This window comes from Phocoena phocoena, chromosome 2 (genome assembly GCF_963924675.1).
Source record: "Phocoena phocoena chromosome 2, mPhoPho1.1, whole genome shotgun sequence".
Lineage (NCBI taxonomy): Eukaryota > Metazoa > Chordata > Mammalia > Artiodactyla > Phocoenidae > Phocoena > Phocoena phocoena.
The window spans coordinates 21,849,351-21,871,754 of NC_089220.1; the positions used below are offsets into that span (position 1 = coordinate 21,849,351).

A 22,404-nucleotide genomic window follows, 5' to 3' on the forward strand; every position below is an offset into this window, starting at 1 on the left:
CATCTTCTCACACACTTGTTATTGTAGAGTTTGTACCTCTATTACTGCATTTGTTTAATTCTACTATATTTTAAATTAAGGTGTATGAGAGTGTTCACTGTACAGTGAATGGAATTCTTTTATTTTAGGTCATTCTGTGTGTGTTGTATTTTTGTTTAAAGATACACATGTTCTTATAGCTTAGTAGAATGGACATCAGACTAGGGCTTCCCTGGCAGTGCAGTGGTTAAGAATCCACCTGCCTATGAAGGGGACGTGGGTTTGAGCCATGGTCGGGGAAGATCCCACATGCCGCGGAGCAACTAAGCCCCGCGCTCCACAACTACTGAGCCTGTACTCTAGAGCCCGCGAGCCACAACCACTGAGCCTGTGCACCACAGCTACTGAAGCCTGTGCACCTAGAGCCCATGCTCTGCAACAAGAGAAGCCACCGCAATGAGAAGCCTGCACACCACAACAAAGAGTAGGTCCCACTCGCTGCAACTAGAGAAAGCCTGTGCGCAGCAACAAAGACCCAATACAGCCAAAAATATAAAACAAATAAAGAAAAAAAAAAGAATGGACATCAGACTAATATTGAGATCTGCAGGTTTTAGCCTTAGAGAATATCTGTGTTTTTTTTTTTTTCTTCATTGTAGAGATACCAATCTATGTGTCTCATATACCTTACAGTGTTGTTGGTAGAGTTATGTGAGATACTGTATGTGAAAGAGCTTATAAAATTTAGGAGCATTGCACAAAATTAAGTGATTATTATTTGGAGTTGTAAATGTCTGAGGAATTGCTCATAAACCAGAAGAAACAAAGGAGGGAGAATTACATGTGGAAATGACTTGTGTTTTCAAGCTATGTGTTAGAAATTATGATATGGCAAAGGGCTAATGTAATAAATACTTTAAAAGATCAAAAAGTACATAGTTAAATTAATCTCTTATTTCTGTGCTCTTACCATTTGATTGACCTTGACCTGGATTTATTTTTAAGGATTTTTGCACCTCAATGGCAGGATCCTCCAACGATTCAGACCACTTCTGCTCTCATGACCGATTGGGTCGATGGGCTGCCAGTTCAATACACAGGGAAACTCGAAATCGTCCTACTGTGGATGTCACGGAGAAGGTCAACACTATAACAAGTACTTTACAGGTTAGTTTAGCAATGGTTGCATGTAATAGATTTTAACTAGGTTGAGCTAAGAAATGGTTTCAGTCAGTGTATTAGTTTTTTATGCCACAGTAACAAATTTGAACAAAACTAATGTCTAAAAAACCCAGAAATTAATTTTCTTAAAGTTCTGTAGGTCAGAATCTGACCCTGGTTTCATTGGACTAAAAGCAGGATGTCAGTAGGGCTGTATTCTTTTTTGGAGGCCCTAGGGAAATATCTGTTCCTTTTCCAGCTTCTAGAGGCTGCCCACATTCCTTGTTTTGTAGCCCCTTCTTTCCTCTTCAAAGCCAGGAAGGGTGGGTTGAGTACTTCTTACATCATATCACTCTGACTACTCTTCTGCTTCCCTCTTCCACTTTTAAGGATGCTTTTGATTGAGTCCACCCAGTAATCCAGGATAATCTCCTCATCCCAAGGTCCTTAACGTAATCATAGCTGCAAAATCCCTTTTGCCATATAAGGAAACATACACATAGGTTCGAGGGATTAGGACTTGGACATCTTTGGGGGCATTATTCTGCCTAACACAGTCAGTAAAGATATATTTGAAATATATGATAGGTTGTGGAAATGTTTTGGGATAAGGCAGTATTTCCAAATAAAGTACTGTGGGAGTGCAACCAATAGGAATTATTATCATAGTTTACCTTCTTGTGGACATTTGCCTTTAGAGAAGTTGTTCATATTTTGGGTAGGTAACTTATTCATGGATTAATGATACTGAGATGCCATTTTTATTTAGAGGCTAATTTTTGACAGTGTTTGGAAGTTTGAGTGGCAGCAGTTTACATTCCCTGCATAGGAAAGGGCTTTGGAAAAGAGGTGGAGGAAGGGCAAAAAGGAAACTCAGACTTTTTTTCCTACCCTTTAATCTCTTACTTCTGTTTTGCCTGGATAAACATGGATTTTGGCTTTCAATTGCTTTGGGTTAGTATGCTTAGATAAGAAGAGGCTAATTTCTGGTGGAGAAACCATAATTTGATTTAAAACTCCGGAGCCTTTTTCTTTCTAAACTTATTTAAATTAACATAATATTGGATTCTTGCAGTACAAATTCTTGTACTTTCCCACTACTGAAACATACTAGTAAGTATATATTTTTGAAAGAAATGTCTCCATTTACCTCTCAGGTGAAACCTAGCATATTTAGGTGGAAACCATTTTTATTGTAATTACAAACAAATTTTATAGCTAAAAGTTAAAGGATACTTTGTTTTCTTTTCTCTTAATGGAGTCCTTGAGGTAAAGTAATAACTGAAATAACATTGATCCTAATGATTTGCTTGTCATGAACACAATCGACTAGATTTTTCTCAGGATTTCTCTTCTATAAAGAGGGTCTGAATTAGTTGAGGTGCACAAATTGACGATGAGGATTCTTTTCCAATTTATGGTTTTGTTGCCTACTTATTATGGAACCTTGGATAAGGATTGAAATTTTGTGCTTCAGATTTCACACAAGTAAATTGCAGATGGGTTTGAGTTTCTCTGTCAGTGCTGTTAATAAGATTTATTTGATATTTATGAAGTATATTACCCAACTTAATTATTATATAAATTGTACCTTTTGCAAATGGGTGACCTAGCTGTTTGATATGCCGCTAAGATTGATTGGGGAAAACATTGTTTGGAGCAATTAATAAAGTCCACTTTCTTTCTTTAGGACACTAGTCGGAACCTACGGCAAGTTGACCAGATGCTTGGACAGTATCGAGAATATAGTAATGGACAGGCGGGGGCTATAGAACACGTAAGAATGTTTACATATGTTTGCATTTACTCTTACCCACCTTTTTGGAAATTTAGTTGTTGAGGAGTATGGATGTGAGATAAAGGACGTAACCACTGTGAATAGCTTTAGCTTTTCAACTGCTTTATTATTTTATAGTTTAAATTTAGCTTGTCAGATGGCTTGCCAGCTAGTCTATATAGATAGATTCTATTGAATTTGAAAGCTTTACTTTTTTTTTTTTTTGGCTGTGCCACATGGCTTGTGCGATTTTAGTTCCCTGACTAGGGATTGAACCCCCGGCCCTCGGCAGTGAGAGTATGGAGTCCTAACCACTGGACCACCAGGGAATTCCCTAAAATGAATATTTTTTTAATTAATATTTTGCTAATTCTGTCTCTTATTTCCTTCTTTTGGAATTTGCTAACTCATCTTCTGTAAACTCTTAGAAAACCAAAGAAATTTATTCCTTCATGTTTCTAATTATGAGTATACACTCTAATAAGATTAGTATTACATGTGTGCTATAATGGTAGTTTTATATATATCTGTGCTGTACTGAGTTGTCACATAAGCCCCAAGTTTAATTGATTATTTGTTATTTTCTTTTTACAAAGCAGTATAGTCATCATTTGCTTGTAATCGGAAGCTAATTGCTTGAGCACAGGGAACATATTTTCTCTCATAAGGTTTTTTTTTTACTACTTTCATTTAGAAAATAAACTTGGACTTTCTTGTATCTACCAAATTTTTATGATTTATGGTATATTTGCAGATGGGGCCATAGATTTTATATATTTGGGTAGCTCATGAAATGTTTTAGATTTAACTACCTTATTAATAATGGGAGTTAATTCTTTGCTCTTTATTAGTAAAAAAATAAAAACATTATTAACTAGTAGCAGAGAAAAACCTACTTTGTCAGGTTGAATATTAGACGAATTTCCCTTGAATTGAGCAATTGGGAAATAAAACTATGTATTAAGTGAAACTTCTGTACAGGTAAGCTTTTAAAACACAGAATGTGTTCTCCTAGAATTGGTAGGCCTAGAATTGAATAATGCTGAGCTCTGGGAGAGTAGCTTTATACATGAGAAGTAGATAAGCTCAACAGGTATTTCTTTCCCATCTGAGTTGTAAGTACTTAAACTGCAAAGCCACTCATTTAAAATAGGACACAGGAAAATAAGATTCTTTCCTTTTACTTTAGGCTGTTCCTTGTCTGGTCTAGAGTCTTCCCCTTAGTTTCCTCAAATTCTTGTTCTGAAAGTAGTTGTCTCTCAATGATTTCTGCTCCCAGCATGCCAGAGGGGGATGTCACTCATTGCCTTATATTTACACTCTCTCGATAGAGCAATGATTTCCACCCTACCACCTGTAAGTAACCTGGGGGGGCACCTGCTGTAATCTATGGGAAGATGTGCAACTCAGAAAGAGTATTTCTCACAACAAGTGAATCTGATGGGCTGCTCAGTGAAAATTGCTTTCTTAGCATTAAAATACTTACTGTTACGACATATAGCAGTAAAATGGGCATACCTAAAAATGAGTGTATGTAATGTGCCAACTATCATGTGATTTATCTGAATCTTTCTATTTGTATTCTTTAAGTCCTCTAAGTACATGATAGTATTATCCTCTATTTTAAAAATTTTAATTATTGTGTGTTCTGTTTAGGGAGGGACCCTGGAGAGTGATGTGTTTGTTTCTTTCTTTTTGAGACTGTGCTCCAGCTCATGCAAGTTCTCTTGATGTAGAACCTGCTATTTTTTTTCAACAGCCTGTAACAGGCTAATTCATTTTCAAATTATTGTTATTATAATTATTATTTTATTGAGGTATAGTTGATTTACAATGTGTTAGTTTCTGGTGTACAGCAAAGTGATTCAGTTATACACACATGCATATATATTTTAATATTCTTTTCTATTATGGTTTATTATAGGATATTGAATAAAGTCCCCTGTGCTATAGAGTAGGACCTTGTTTATCTACTTTATATATAATAGTTTGTATCTGCTAATCTCAAATTCCTAATTTATCCCTCACCTACCCCCTTTCCCCTTTGGTAACCATAGTTTTCTATGTCTGTGAGTCTGTTTTGTAAATAAGTTCATTTGTATCATATTTTAGTTTCCACATATAAGTGATATCATATGATATTTGTCTTCCTCTTTCTGACTTACTTCACTTAGTATTATAATCTCTAGGTTCATCCAATGTTGCTGCAAATGGCGTTATTTCATTTTAAATGGCTGAGTAGTATTCCATTGTATATATGTATATACCACATCTTCTTTATCCGTTCATCTGTTGATGGACATTTAGGTTGCTTCCATGTCTTGGCTATTGTAAATACTGCTGCTATGAACATTGGGGTGCATGCATCTTTTTGAAATAGAGTTTTTTCTGGCTATGCCCAGGAGTGGGATTGCTGGATCTTATGGCAATTCTGTTTTTAGTTTTTTAAGGAACATCCATACCTTTTTCCATAGTGCTGCACCAGTTTACTTTCCCACCAACAGTGTAGGAGTGTTCCTTTTTCTTCACACCCCCATTAGCATTTATTATTTGCAGACTTTTTAATGATGGACATTCTGACTGGTGTGAGGTGATACTGCAGCTTTGATTTTCATCTCTCTAATAATTAGTGATGTTGAGCAACTTTTCATATGCCTATTGACCGTCTGTATGTCTTCTTTGGAGAAATGTCTATTTAGGTCTTCTGCCCATTTTTTGATTGGATTTTTTGTTGTTGTTATTGAGTTGTATGAGCTGTTTGTTTATTTTGGAAATTAATCCTTTGTCGCGTTGTTTGCAAATATTTTCTCCCATTCCGTAGGTTGTCTTTTCAGTTTGTTTATGGTTTCCTTTGCTGTGCAAAAGCTTATAAATTTGATTAGGTCCCATTTGTTTCCGTTTGCTTTTATTTCTATTGCCATGGGAGACTGACCTAAGAAAACATTGCTACGATTTATGTTGGAGAATGTTTTGCCTATGTTCTCTTCTAGGAGTTTTATGGTGTCATGTCTTAAGTCTTTAAGCCATTTTGAGTTTATTTTTGTGTATGGTGTGAGGGAGTGTTCTAACTTCATTGATTTACATGCGACTTTCCAGCTTTCCCAACACCACTTGCTGAAGAGACTGTCTTTTCTCCATCATGTATTCTTGCCTCCTTTGTTGTAGATTAATTGACCGTCGGTATGTGGGTTTATTTCTGAGCTCTCTATCCTGTTCCATTGATCTATATGTCTGTTTTTGTGCCAATACCATGCTGTTTGGATTACTGTAGCTTTTTGTAGTATTGTCTGAAGTTTGGGAGGGTTATGCCTCAAGCTTTGTTCTTTTTCCTCAGGATACTTTGGCAATTCTGCGTCTTTTATGGTTCCATATAAATTTTAGGATTATTTGTTGTAGTTCTGTGAAAAATGTCATGGGTATTTTGATGGGGTTTGCATTAAATCTGTAGATTGCTTTGGGCTGTATTACCATTTTAACTATATTAATTCTTCCAGTCTAAGAGCATGGGATATCTTTCCATTTCTTTGAGTCATCTTCAGTTTCTTTTATCAATGTTTTATAGTTCTCAGCATAAAAGTCTTTCAAAACCTCTTTGGTCAGGTTTATTCCTAAGTACTTTTTCTTGTTTTTGGATGCAATTTTAAAAGGGATTGTTAGGGACTGTTTGTTTACATGCCTTTTCTGATATTTCATTGTTAGTGCAAAGAAATGCAACAGATTTCTGTATGCTAACCTTGTATCCTGCTACCTTGCTGAATTCGTTTATCAGTTCTAGTAGTTTTTGTGTTGAGTCTTTAGGGTTTTCTATATATAGTATCATGTCATCTGCATATAATGACAATTTTACCTCTTCCCTTCCAATTTGGATACCTTTTATTTCTTTTTCTTGTCTGGCTGCTGTGGCTAGGACTTTCAATACTATGTTGAATAGGAGTGGTGAGAGGGCATCCTTGTCGTGTTCCAGATTTTAGTGGGAAGGCTTTCAGCTTTTCACTGTTGAGTATTATGTTGGCTGTGGGTTTGTCATAAATAGCTTTCATTATTATGAGATATGTTCCCCCTATGCCCACTTTGGTAAGAGTTTTTATCATGAATGGATATTGAATTTTCGTTAATCCATTTTAATCAGTGTTCAACTGTTAAAAAAATTTCTCCATGTTAAATATCCATTGCCTAATTGAAATTAGCATTTCTCTTTTAAAATATAAGACATTTCCTAGGAAATGGGATCAGCCATTCTGCTCTAGGGAAGACAAGAACTTTTATTATTTTTATTTATTTATTTAAAAAATTTTTGAATTTTATTTATTTTTTTATACAGCAGGTTCTTATTAGTCATCAATTTTATACACATCAGTGTATACATGTCAATCCCAATCATCCAATTCATCACACCCCCACCCCCACACCCCCACGGCTTTCCTCCCTTGGTGTCCATACGTTTGTCTCTACATCTGGGTCTCAATTTCTGCCCTGCAAACCGGTTCATCTGTACCATTTTTCTACATTCCACATATATGCATTAATATACGATATTTGTTTTTCTCTTTCTCACTGGCTTCACTCTGTATGACAGTCTCTAGATCCATACATGTCTCAACAAATGACCCAATTTCGTTCCTTTTTATGGCTGAGTAATAGTCCATTGTATATATGTACCACAACTTCTTTATCCATTCGTCTGTTGATGGGCATTTAGGTTGCTTCCATGACCTGGCTATTGTAGGTAGTGCTTCTGTGAACACTGGGATACATGTGTCTTTTTGAATTGTGGTTTTCTCTGGGTATATGCCCAGTAGTGGGATTGCTGGATCATATGGTAATTCTACTTTAGTTTTTTAAGGAACCTCCATACTGTTCTCCATAGTGGCTGTATCAGTTTACATTCCCACCAACAGTGCAAGAGGGTTCCCTTTTCTCCACACCCTCTCCAGCATTTGTTGTTTGTAGATTTTCTGATGAAGCCCATTCTAACTTGTGTGAGGTGATACCTAATTGTCATTTTGATTTGCATTTCCCTAATAATTAGTGATGTTGAGCAGCTTTTCATGTGCTTCTTGGCCATCTGTATGTCTTCTTTGGAGAACTGTCTATTTAGGTCTTCTGCCCATTTTTGGATTGGGTTGTTTGTTTTTTTTAATATTGAGCTGCATGAGCTGTTTATATATTTTGGAGATTAATCCTTTGTTGATTCGTTTGCAAATATTTTCTCCCATTCTGAGGGTTGTCTTTTCGTCATGTTTATAGTTTCCTTTGCTGGGCAAAAGCTTTGAAGTTTCATTAGGTCCCATTTGTTTATTTTTTTTAAATTTCCATTACTCTAGGAGGTGGATCAAAAAAGATCTTGCTGTGATTTATGTCAAAGAGTGCTCTTCCTCTGTTTTCCTCCAAGAGTTTTATAGTGTCCAGACTTACATTTAGGTCTCTAATCCATTTTGAGTTTATTTTTGTGTATGGTGTTAGGGGGTGATCTAATTTCATACTTTTACATGTAGCTGTCCAGTTTTCCCAGCACCACTTGTTGAAGAGACTGTCTTTCCTCCATTGTATATCCTCGCCTCCTTTGTCATAGATTAGTTGACCATAGGTGCGTGGGTTTACCTCTGGGCTTTTTATCTTGTTCCACTGATCTATGTTTCTGTTTTTGTGCCAGTACCATATTGTCTTGATTACTGTAGCTTTGTAGTATAGTCTGAAGTCAGGGAGTCTGATTCCTCCAGCTCTGTTTTTTCCCTTAAGACTGCTTTGGCTATTCGGGGTCTTTTGTGTGTCTGTACAGATTTTAACATTTTTTGTTCTAGTTCCATAAAAAAATGCCATTGGTAGTTTGATAGGGATTGCATTGAATCTGTAGATTGCTTTGGGTAGTATAGTCATTTTCACAATATTGATTCTTCCAATTCAAGAACATGGCATATCTCTCCATCTGTTGGTATCATCTTTAATTTCTTTCATCAGTGTCTTATAGTTTTCTGCATACAGGTCTTTGGTCTCCCTAGGAAGGTTTATTCCTAGGTATTTTATTCTTTTTGTTGCAGTGGTAAATGGGAGTGTTTCCTTAATTTCACTTTCAGATTTTTCATCATTAGTGTATAGGAATGCAAGAGATTTCTCTGCATTAATTTTGTATCCTGCAACTTTACCAAATTCATTGATTAGCTGTAGTAGTTTTCTGGTGGCATCTTTAGGATTCTCTATGTATAGTATCATGACATCTGTAAACAGTGACAGGTTTACTTCTTCTTTTCCAATTTGTATTCCTTTTATTTCTTTTTCTTCTCTGATTGCCATGGCTAGGACTTCCAAAACTATGTTGAATAATAGCGGTGAGAGGGGACTCCTTGTCGTGTTCCTGATCTTAGAGGGAATGCTTTCAGTTTTTCACCATTGAGAATGATGTTTACTGTGGGTTTGTCATGTATGGCCTTTATTATGTTGAAGTAGGTTCCGTCTATGCCCACTTTCTGGAGAGTTTTTATCATAAATGAATGGGTGTTGAATTTTGTCAAAAGCTTTTTCTGCATCTATTGAGATGATCATATGGTTTTTATTCTTCAATTTGTTAATATGGTGTATCACATTGATTGATTTGCATATATTGAAGAATCCTTGCATTTCTGGAATAAACCCCACTTGATCATGGTGTATGATCCTTTTAATATGTTGTTGGATTCTGTTTGCTAATATTTTTTTGAGGATTTTTGCATCTATATTCATGAGTGATATTGGTCTGTAATTTTCTTATTTTGTAGTATCTTTGTCTGGTTTTGGTATCAGGGTGATGGTGGCCTTGTAGAATGAGTTGGGGAGTTTTCCTCCCTCTGCTATATTTTGGAAGAGTTTGAGAAGGATAGGTGTTAGATCTTCACTAAATGTTTGATAGAATTTGCCTGTGAAAGCCATCTGGTCCTGGGCTTTTGTTTGTTGGAAGATTTTAATCACAGTCTTAATTTCAGTGCTTCTGTTTGGTCTGTTTATATTTTCTGTTTCTTCTTGGTTCAGTCTCAGAAGGTTGTACTTTTCTAAGAATTTGTCCATTTCTTCCAGGCTGTCCATTTTATTGGCATATAGTTGCTTGTAGTAATCTCTCATGATCCTTTGTATTTCTGCAGTGTCAGTTGTTTCTTCTCCTTTTTCATTTCTAATTCTGTTGATTTGAGTCTTCTCCCTTTTTTTCTTGATGAGTCTGGCTAATGGCTTATCAATTTTGTTTACCTTCTGAAAGAACCAGCTTTTAGTTTTATTGATCTTTGCTATTGTTTTCTTTGTTTCTATTGCATTTATTTCTGATCTGATCTTTATGATTTCTTTCCTTCTGCTAACTTTGGGTTTTGTTTGTTCTTCTTTCTCTAGTTCCTTTAGGTGTAAGGTTAGGTAGTTTATTTGAGATTTTTCTTGTTTCTTGAGGTAGGCTTGTATAGGTGTAAACTTCCCTCTTAGAACTGCTTTTGTTGCATCCCATAGGTTTTGGATTGTCATGTTTTCATTGTCATTTGTCTCTACGTAGTTTTTGATTTCCTCTCTGATTTCTTCAGTGATCTCTTGGTTATTTAGTAATGTAGTGTTTAGCCTCCATGTGTTTGTATTTTTTGTGTTTTTTCCCCTATAATTGATTTCTACTCTCATAGTGCTGTGGTCAGAAAAGATGCTTGATATGAGTTCAATTTTATTAAATTTATTGAAGTTTGATTTGTGACCCAAGATGTGATCTATCCTGGAGAATGTTCTGTGCACACTTGAGAAGAAAGTATAATCTGCTGTTTTTGGATGGAATGTCCTATAAATATCAGTTAAATCTATCTTGTCTATCGTGTCATTTAAAGCTTGTGTTTCCTTATGAATTTTCTGTCTGGTTGACCTGTCCATCGGCGTAAGTGAGGTGTTAAAGTCCCCCACTATTATTGTGTGACTGTCGATTTCCTCTTTTACAGCTGTTAGAAGTTGCCTTATGTATTGAGGTGCTCCTATGTTGGGTGCATATATATTTATAATTGTTATATCTTCTTTTTGGATTGGTCCCTTGATCATTATGTAGTGTCCTTCCTTGTCTCTTGTAACATTCTTTATTTTAAAGTCTATTTTATCTGATATGAGTATTCCTACTCCAGCTTTCTTTTGATTTCCATTTGCATGGAATATCTTTTTCTATCCCCTGTATGTGTCCCTAGATTTGAAGTGGGTCTCTTGTAGACAGCATATATATGGGTCTTGTTTTTGTATCCATTCAGCAAGCCTGTGTCTTTTGGTTGGAGCATTTACTCCATTCATGTTTAAGGTAATTATCGATATGTAAGTTCTGTGACCATTTTCTTAATTGTTTTGGGTTTGTTTTTAGGTCCTTTTCTTCTCTTGTGTTACCCACTTAGAGAAGTTCCTTTAACATTTGTTGTAGAGCTGGTTTGGTGGTGCTGAGTTCTCTTAGCTTTTGCTTGTCTGTAAAGCTTTTGATTTCTCTGTCGAATCTGAATGAGATCCTTGTCGGGTAGAGTAATCTTGGTTGTAGGGTCTTCCCTTTCATCACTTTAAGTATATCTTGCCACTCCCTTCTGGCTTGTAGAGTTTCTGCTGAGAAGTTAGTTGTTAACCTTATGGGAGTTCCCTTGTATGTTATTTGTTGTTTTTCCCTTGTTGCTTTCAATAATTTTTCTGTGTCTTTAATTTTTGCCAATTTGATTACTATGTGTCTTGGCATGTTTCTCCTTGGGTTTATCGTATGGGACTCTCTGTGCTTCGTGGACTTGGGTGGCTATTTCCTTTCCCATGTTATGGAAGTTTATGACTATAATCTCTGCAAATATTTTCTCTGGTCCTCTCTCTCTCTCTCTCTCTCTCTCTTCTCCTTCTGGGACCCCTATGATGCGAATGTTGTTGCATTTAATGTTGTCCCAGAGGTCTCTTAGACTGTCTTCATTTCTTTTCATTCTTTTTTTCTTTATTCTGTTCTGCAGCAGTGAATTCCACCATTCTGTCTTCCAGGTCACTTATCCGTTCTTCTGCCTCAGTTATTCTGCTATTGATTCCTTCTAGTGTAGTTTTCATTTCAGTTATTGTATTGTTCATCTCTGTTTGTTCTTTAATTTTTCTAGGTCTTTGTTAAACATTTTTTGCATCTTCTTGATCTTTGCCTCCATTCTTTTTCCGAGGTCCTGGATCATCTTCACTATCATTATTCTGAATTCTTTTTCTGTAAGGTTGCCTATCTCCACTTCATTTAGTTGTTTTTCTGGGGTTTTATCTTGTTCCTTCATCTGTTACATAGTCCTATTCGTTTTAATCTTGTCTATCTTTCTGTGAATGTTCCACAGGTTTTTGTTCCACAGGCTGCAGGATTGTAGTTCTTCTTGCTTCTGCTGTCTGCTCTCTGGTGGATGAGGGTATCTCAAGAACTTTTATTTTTAACTTAGATTTTATAAATGATACTAATGCTAAACCTTAGGAAATGGATACAAGTGATACACAGTTTACCTTTGAACAACATGGGATTTGGAGCTCTGGCCTTCCACACAGTTGAAAATTTGTGTATAACTTATAGTTGGCCCTTGGTATCTGAGGTTCCTCCCTCTCTGCAGTTCCTCTGTATCTGTGATTCTGTGTTCATGGATTCAACGAACCTTGGATCATGTAGTACTGTGGTATTTACTACTGAAAAAAATCCTCAGGTGAACAGTGCAGTTCAAACCCATGTTGTTCAAGGGTCAACTGTGTATGAACTCACATATTTATTTTATGGAGCTTCAGTTTTGTGAACATAATTCGCCAGTGAGTGAGGAGCTATGTAAATATTCAGTGCAATGCTTTCCTCCTGAGACGATCTGCCCTAACAAGAGAATTGTGAGAATTGTTCCTGTTGGTTTTGTAAGGGTCAGGAGTCGTGATGAGTCACTTTTTTGACTACCTTTTCTTGAAATGTACATAATTTCACTGTTGTTTTCTTGAATCTTTATTCCAACTCTAAATTTATTTATTTGCTTATAATATGTGAAGGCCTCTCTCTGTGAGGAGTTGAGCAGTGTTAGAGGATCAGCAATGGGGTGTGTGGTGTTTCATAGAGAAGTAGCATCTACCTTTTCATATTCTCTTTGGGAATATCTTCATAAGCTTAGTTTACAGGTACCTTTTTGTTTTTTGTGTGGTAACTCATTTAATTCTCTCAACAGTCCTATTAGGTAGATACTATTATTATCCTCATTTATAAGATAAAAATACTAAGGCACAGAATGGGTACTAGCTTGCCCACAGTCTCACAGTTAGTCAGTGACAGAGCCAAGGATAGGATATTATCCTAAAACCCAGCATCAGGATTCATTCACATCATTGAGTTGTGCTTGCTCACATTTTAATGATGATATGAATTTAATTTTTCTGAAAATTGGAATTTTGGATTCAAAGTTTGAAGGGTTATATAATTTACATTTATAAACTAGATTCTGGAGATTATCTTAACTGATTGAAAAACCAAAGCCCATTGTCACACAAGTCATTAATGTTACAGCTGGTGCAATGTCCAGAATGAGAGTTAGATGGAACAAATACAGAAACAGAATGGGAAATAATCTGATGCTGAGCTAGGACTGGCATTGAAGGCTTGCCAAAGTTGGCTGTTCTAGCTGCCACTTAAGGCAGTGTGGTGGATTCTGCAGGTTGCCGACACCAGCACTGGTTTCCCCCTTCTTCCTAAGTAACAACCACTGATTTTTTTTTTTTTTACAAGCCTTTCTTGTAGCCAGCCCAACCAATCAGCCATATTAAGTTGGATAGTATGACTTAGGATCTTTTGGTCTTAATGAACTTCATGACCTTAAGTAAGTGTCATCCTGCATTATTTCTCATGTTGTAAATTTCTTGGGAGGTCTGAGAACATTTGGTCCAAAGAGGACCTGTGCGGTTGGTTTTATATGGGAATATTTGGAACATATACTCCTGTGTTAAATAGTGCAACTGATTAGCTTAATGTTTAGAACATATCTAGAGCTGTGTGTTCCTATTCATGAGAGAACAGGTCTGTTTTTATGTTAATGCCATAAAAATGGAATGCCCTCAACAAAGAATATTCAACATAAAAAGTTAATACCTTCTGCAGTGGAAATTTGGACTGCAGCTGATGAGGCTAAAGTAGTTAATATTTGGTATAAAAGAAAGATACAGTTCTTTTGATTCAAATCAGCAGATTCATTAAGTACATTTTTAAGGTAAAGAGTGGTTAAAATATAGTAAAATCAAATTAGAGCTTAGAGACTTGCATTAATAGGTAATTTTTCTTCTAATTAAGTACTCTGATTAAAATTTCCCTTTGGGAGTAATAGGACGTTACCATCTGGCATATATGAACTTTGGAAGAATTTGAATGTTAAATAACAAAGTCCAGGTTTTTTCTTCTTTTCAATGGATTTCAGTTGTCAGATATACATAGTGACAGCCCAGAAGCTTAATGTTAATGGTTTGGAGCCAGGCACAAGCCACTTGTAATATCCCAGAGCTGAAGGTATCCATCCCTTTCTCTCAGGCTGAGTTCTACTAATTGTCCTAAAGGTGAGAACTGTTCCATCTTTTAACAACTTCAGTGCTAAGTAGTGAGAATGTATGGGTAAGAAATTATAATGGAACAACTGAATTCTGTTAGGAACTTTTTTTGTAAATATATTTCAGATCTTAGGAATTAGGTTCTTAGAGTCTTATGTTTAAATTTTTATTGCCAAGTTTCTCATGAAACTACTAGACAGGAGAATAATTTTTACAAAATTTTGCTTTGAGGCTAGTGGAAAAATGTAGACTTTGGAGTCAGACTTAAAATTGAATCCTGATTTTTTTCCACTAGAAACCATTTCAGTGATTTTGGGCAAGTTATTAAACCTTTCTGAACTTGAATTTAATCATCTGAAAAATGAACATAATTATATATGCCTTATTATAACTAACATTTATTGAAGTAGTCACGCTGTTTTAGACACTTGCTAAACATTTATGTTCTTGTTACTTCTTTAATTCATCCAGTAATCCCTATCTTCAAGTATTTGCTATGTTCTTAATATAGATTAAGTACTTGGTACATTATAGACACTAAGTACTTGGTACATTATAGGCACTGAGTATTCTTCCTTTCCTTTCCTTGAGTTCACTGGGCCTAACTTCAGTTTCTTTTATGTATTATTGTGACTATAAACAACATAATATGTTGTAACGTTCACAGTGATAGGTGTATCTGATTGTTTTGACTTCAAAGTATATGCCAAATTAGGCAGCATACATAATGCTGCTTTTTCCCCCTTATGTTCATGATTATATTGTCTGTCCACCCAAAATACAATAATGTACTATTAAGAACACATTCCATTTTCCATGCATGCTCTTTTTGTTTTTAAAAAAAATAATTTATTTATTTGGCTGCACTGGGTCTTAGTTGAGGCATGCAGGATCTTTAGTTATGGCATGCTAACTCTTAGTTGCAGCATGTGGGATCTAGTTCCCTGACTAGGGATCGAACCCAGCCCCCCTGCATTGGGAGCTCAGAGTGTTAGCCACTGGGCCACCAAGGAAGCCCCCATGTATGCTCATTTAATAACATTCAGAATATTATATGGAAATACTTTAAAAAATTTTAAAAATTGTTAGAATATGTATGCTATGTGGGCTTTGAATATATGAGATCTCATTTAAAAATAAAATAGTTACATAAACAAATATGATGTATCATTTGAAAGGGAATTTCTAAATTTCAGAACTATTAGTATAGACTTATATTTCCATAAATCAGCCTATGGAGAGAGGTTAGGGATAGCAGTCAGAGCTAATGATCTTTCTGGTAAATAAAAAATAAGATAGCAGCAACCATTTAAAAAAATACATTTCAGCAACAGATGGTGGGACCAGAAAAGTATGCAAACCATAAATTTGCACTCTGATTTTATAAAACTCCCCTCCTCCACCTCTTCTACCTCCTTTTTTGTCCTCCTCCTTCTCTTTGTTCTAGTTTTAATAGACTGTAAGGAACCAAAATAGAGCTGATAAAATTAGCTCTACAACCAATCTATTTTGCAGTGTATTGCCAGATCAAGCTTGGCATTCTGTGGAGAAACAGGCAGTGAAGGAAAGTCAAGCAGAAAGCACTTAATCAACGTGCCTACGGTTGACATTATTACCCAGGACAAACTTTTTAAAATGACCTCTTTTCTGCCTCTACTCTTGCCCTGGATTTTGCCAAGTTGACCCCTAAGATTTGTAAATCAAAGTACTTTAATTTTTTTTTTTGTTTCTAATGTCAACATTATAGGTATATCTAAACTTACTACACAAACTGTCTCCATAGTTACCAGTGCTATATACATTGTGAATGTTTGCTAAATACTGAATCTTTACTGTCAGGTGAAAACAAAACTAAATGGTTAGATGAAATATTCAGATGTTTCCAATTTCTGCTCAACTATGCAGCTAAGTGAATGCAGTTACCTATACTTTGCATGCATTTCTGTATAATCTGTGTTATGTTAGGGGATATATTTTCTTAGTATGAAAATAAGGGATACTTTGGAGTAAGAAAGTATCTGGAGAAACTAAATAGGATCTTTAATGTTTTCAGAATTTAAGCTGACTTTGAATTGCAGCATTTAGAATTTTTATCAAGGTTTTTTTTTTTAAAGTTGTGTTTTTCATTTGTATGTAAGTTAATTATTTGAATATTTGATAGCTACTATATTTATGTGTGAGTAATCATTGTTCCTACTTTATTTTTATTATGGTCTCTTTGTGGAAGTAATGGTAGATATCTTTTAAGAATTTCCTAGTGACTAGTTTTAGTGTGATATATTTTTCTCTTTCTCACAGTGAGCTTAGTCAAGGATGTGATTAGTTTTGTTGAGAATGTGAATACGTGAGATACACTGTTTATTAGTATCAGTAACTGTAAATTGACCAACGAAGTTTACCCATGTGGTTCTTTGCCTTTTTTCATCTCGTCTTATTGAAGTCAAATTTTACTGAATATGACTTATTTCTTAGGCATTTTTGATAGTGTGTGTGAAGTTGGTGCCTAGTTTCTTAGTTGTTTACAGTTGCTTGTAACCTTACCTTCCCAGAAACTGGTCAAGAAGCTTGCTATTAATGAATTTTGGAAAGTCAATATTTTTTTACTTAAACAAACAAACCAGAGTTCTGGTCCCAGGCGCGGTGGAGTTTAGCATACTCTTCCACTGAATACAGCTATAAAACCTCTCCGAATGCTGAAAAGTAAAGACAGTTGGTCCTTGTTGCATGGTTTCGATGTGCATGAATTTCATTACCCCTATTTGGTCAAATAACACCAGTCCCCAAACAACACAATTCACATTTCAGCTAACACAACAGTATATTAACGATGAGTAACTGCAAAAAGGACAAACTTTACTGCTGGCTTTTCAGTCCACACATTATTGTATAAATAACAAATTGCTGCTTTTGAAGTCTGTTGCTGATGGGTCGCAGACAGTGAAAATTATAGTTGTGATACCTCCTTGCCTCCCAATGATAAACCTGCATGCTATTTTACGAGAATAAATAATAATAATAATAATAAAGGAATTGGTCAAAAAGGTGAAAGTGTGGCAAGGAAATGAAAAGTGATAATGCTGGAATGAAATTTGAATTGTATTATGGAGGAGTTAGATGTGGGGTTAAAAAGAAATAGCTGATAGTGAGAATATTGATATTTTTGCTGTTTAAGAGCCTGTAGATATACAACTAGAAGAATTCAGTGAAGTCATTTTTAGGGAATGCCATTCTTCTAGAGAGCTTCTCCAGATTAAAACATCCCATTTCTTCATTTACTTTTGCTCTTATATTCATTGTGTGTAGTCATACCAGTAAAAACTACCATTTACTCAACAAACTAATCTTCCCTAGGCATTGCTCTAATTATTTTACATAATCTTATTTCATCCTCAAAATAAAATATTAGGGTGTGAAATATGTCAACAGGAACAGAAACAAAAGGAGTAGAACTGAGGAAAGTACTGCTAGGCTTTCCTCTGGTCCTTGTGAATCATGATGTTTTTAATGACCACACTTCTTATATGGAGGGCCCATTGCTGCCTAGATGATCTCTTTTCATAGATTTGGTGCGCAGTATAGTCAGTTTTTCAGAGTTGTGTGTGTTTTTCGATTCTCTAAGCTTGACTTATATTTTGTCTCAAATCAGACTTTCAAATAGAGATGTCACAGGGCTTTCAGAGATCTCTATGAGGATTTTAAAATTTGGTAAGTTAATGTTAATCTAAAAGCTTATACGGTTTAAAATTTTTTAAATTTATTTACTAGTTTCCAAAATAATGAGTTATTTCCCTAACATTCTCTGCTGGTGACCAGTGACTATTTTTTTCTCCTTGAGTATCATTAACTCACAAATTTATTCATATTTGAACTGCTTTATTCCATTGTAGTTAATATTTTTATCGATGCCCAAATTATTTCATCTTTGGCTATAGAGAGATTTCCCATTTGACTTCTGTGTTTAAAAGCATGTCTTAACAATTTGGATAAACTACCTTGCAAACAAGTATTGCCATTCAATTTCAGTGCCCAAGTTTTATTTTTATTCTTACTGGTACATTATAGTAATGCTTCATTTGTTTTAGTCTAATGTCAAATGAACAGAGATAAAAGAATAGACCTAATATGTAAATGGTACATTTATATCAAGTTGAGGTGAAAATATGTCATAACATGTTCCATGATGCTGGTTTTGCGGTAGTTTATATAGGGGAAAGTGGGGGAAATGGAATCAACACTTGGTATGTGGTGAGGTATTCATGATAAACTTTTAGAATCTGCACCATGGCAGTCAGTACCACAGTCTGTGTGGAACACTGATTTAGTTTCAGCAAAATAGCATTATCCATCATAGTATTATAAATTAATATTAAATTGAATTTTATTAGTGTTGTTTTGTTTTTATGAAATTTCGAGTTTGGTTTGCTTTTGCACCTAATTAGAAGTTATAATCCTAAAGAGTTTAAAACAAATTTTATCTTTTGGTTTTTGTATTTTAGGAGTTATCAAATTGGTTTTGTACATCATGAATAGATTTTGTGCCGTGTCTGTTGTATTATTGCTACTTTAAGTGTAGGTTCTAATTTTATTACATGTTTAGTTTTGTATCTTAGGTGGAGGATCTGTTTTTGCCATGATGTTTGTAGGAGTGATTAAAAGAAATCTTCATCTCACTCATTTACCTTTTACAGTTCATTTTTTTGGTCTTTATGTATTAGCCTGTTCATCTGTTCAATGGCTTATGATACATCTTTTGAGAGTTTTAAAATGAGGTTGCCAAATAGTTTGTCTAACTTTTTATCTTATTTCTGAAATGATCAATTTTCTAACATCTGTTATTCCTCCTAGATTTTGGGGGTAATGTATCATTTCTGTTGTTCTGCAATATTTTCCCATATGTTCCATGGTGAGTTGTTTGTTGTTGTTAGCAGTGATATTGTGTGTGTGCATGTGTGTGTGAAAATTCATCTTCTTAATCAGCTTTTAGTTACAGCTCAGGATTTGTTAGCAAATAAGCCCACATGAAAAGGATGCTGGCAAGTTCTGCTTCTGGCATTGGTAGATAAGATTATTTTGGATCAACTCTCCCATTCAGATCAACTGGAAAGGCAAAAAAATTGTAAAAAATAATATTATGAAACCATCAGAGAACTACCAAGGCAGTGAGGAATGTTATAGTCAAGATCTGGCAAAAATAGAAGTCCAGAAGGAAGAGTCCTACATTTGGGACTCTTTCTCTGTCAAGGCAGTAGCTGATTTCAAAAGAGGTGGCTTAGAAGCAGATAAGATTAGAACTATCTGTAGACTCAAAGAGGCTAGAGAGACCAAAATTGGAGTTCAGGAACCCTCCAGCTTTTGATTGAGACCCCAAAGAGTGATAGCCTAGGAAAAATGGTGAATTGAAAATCAGAGCAGTGATAAATTGAAAATTGACCAGTGCTGATGGGGACAGAAGCCCAGCTTTGAATCATCTCAGTTCTAATGAATTAAGGTACATTGGGTTTCCTAGTGACCCTAGCCTGACTTCCTGATAGAAGCAAACCCAAATCCCTTCTGAAGGAAGACGTCATCATCCAGAGCTTTAAATAGCTCTACAGTTTTCATATACAATGTCTATCACATGATAAAAAAATACTCAGGCATAAGAAAATACAAGAGTTGACTGAAAACCAAGGGAAAAAACAGACAAGAGAAACAAGTAGGAGATTATAAAATAACTATGATTAACCTGTTCAAGAAATTAAAAGATTGAGGGCTTCCCTGGTGGCGCAGTGGTTGAGAGTCTGCCTGCCGATGCAGGGGATATGGGTTCATGCCCCGGTCCGGGAAGATCCCACATGCCGTGGAGTGGCTGGGCCCGTGAGCCATGGCCGCTGAGCCTGCACGTCTGGAGCCTGTGCTCCGCAATGGGAGAGGCCACAACAGTGAGAGGCCCACGTACCGCAAAAAAAAGAAATTAAAAGATTGAGAATTTTGACAATTGAAAACTCTAAAAAAAACCAAACAAAAAAGACAAAAAATGAAAATTACAGAAACTGAAAAATATAACTAAGATAAACAAACAAATAAATTAGAAAAAACCATCAACAGATGGATTAAGTAACAGGTTGTATACAGTTAAAGAGAGAATTAATAGATTGAGAGATAGATCAGCATAATATATCCAAAAAGAAGAATGGAGGAATGGATGAACAATACAGAAAAGAGCATAAATGACCCACGGGATTTGGTAGAAAAGATAAAACTTAAATCCAACTGGATTTCCAGGAGAGGAAAGAAAGAATGAGGCAGAAAGAATGAAGAGATGTGGCTGAAAATTTACAACACATGAAAGAGATTAAGCTACAGATTCCATGATCTCTGTGGGTCAGAAATGGGATAACTACAAGTAAAGCTGTACATAGTCATATCATTGTAAAACCATTGACACTCAAAGTCAAAGAGAAAATCTTAAAAAGAGCCAGAGCTGTAAGGGGCAAAGTACCTTCAAAAAGAAGCAATAATTAGAAATGTCAGCTGACTTTACTTCCAAAGGGATAATCAACTTTACTTCAATTAAAAAAAAAAAAAACTATGATAAAGGATACTGACATCAGGCTTAGCTTGAAAGATGCAAATAATAAACACAGGAAAAGTTAGTAGAGCTGGTTCTGTCACTAACTTATGTGATCTAAAGTCATTTTACCTTTCTAGTCCTTTTTTAATGTTACAGTTTGGATTTGAGCTTTTTAATTTTAACATTGTACAATTTTATTCTGACTCTTTGTCATAGATTACTGATATGCTATTTTGTGTTCACTGTGTAAGACCTCTTGACTACTTACATGTTAAACATAGTTTTTTATTTTACTTGTGTATAAATTACTCTCCAGGTAGACCTTAGTTCTCCCAGGCCTCATCTGTATGTTTCCTGGATTGATAGTCTAGGTCCTACAGCTGGTGAACACTCAGGCAGGATGGTATTGCACAAATGCCAGTTTAGAGAAGCAGGGAACAGAGGGTATGGAAATATTAGCTTTTTCTTTCTTTCTTTTTTTTTTCCAGAAATGAGAGTGGTAATAGAGATAAATTGTTGAAATTCTAACTCTGCTTCTTTTAATTCAGCCTATTTTAACCTTGGTTCTCCAGAACAGCTAAGTCCAAACAACCAAAGTGAAAAAGGATTTGCTCATTTGTGACTCATATTGTTTCAGCTGTGCTCTTCCTTCAGTTGAAGTTACTTTCTTTCTGCACAGTTCCCCAAGGAAACCAACTTATTTCCTCCATCAGTGGTGTTCTACCTTTTAATTCTGGCTGAATTTAGGAAGCCCTCTCAAATCAATTGTTTTGTTTTGACATTCTCTTTAAAGAGTTATAGATGACTTGTTTTCTGGATCCATACATTATTTTTATTAATATTATTTTTTATTCATCCTTGGCTAAAATGTCTAGACCAGAAGTTGCTCAGCAATTCAGGGTACGTGGATTTTCCTAAGTTTTACTCTTTGTTCCTTTGGGTTTTTGTTGAATCCTCTTTTCAGGTCAATAGTTCTGTACAGCTCTGGATTATATTCTCAGTATTAAGCGTGATTTTATTTATTGTAGCCCTTTAGGTCTTAAAAGATGTTGTCTTATATTCCCTGCTGGCTAACTCCCTAATAACCTGAAGAGAGCATTTGGACAACTGTGATCCTAGTTTGTACTAACAGTCCAACATCTGACCACATGGTTTTCCGGGATTTGAAATCTTTGAATGAATGAGAGGTACTCTGCTACAGAATTGGGCAGTGCACTTTTTTTTCAAAGCAGAAGTCACTGTGACAGCTGTTCATTTTTCTGTTTATTATAGATCTGAGGTTTCTGAAGGAATGTTTAGAAGGGAGGAAGGCTTTCTCTTTTTCAGATGTGTTGGCCTTGTTATGTTTCTAAGCATGGGCACATCAATCTGATGGTAATAGAAAGATGGAATAGGTAGTGACAGATGCTATTTA

General features: G+C 35.4%; 1 protein-coding gene across 1 annotated transcript in view; it reads left to right on the forward strand.

Annotated features, from left to right (window-relative positions):
- The first annotated feature begins 999 nt into the window (after positions 1-999).
- The window catches only part of CEP128 (centrosomal protein 128), a 412,227-nt gene continuing 390,822 nt past the window's right edge, over positions 1,000-22,404 (forward strand). The window contains exons 1-2 of the mRNA XM_065871644.1: positions 1,000-1,146; positions 2,831-2,917. Coding sequence (XP_065727716.1) covers positions 1,000-1,146; positions 2,831-2,917 — 234 coding nt within the window. The remainder of the gene's footprint in view (positions 1,147-2,830; positions 2,918-22,404) is intronic.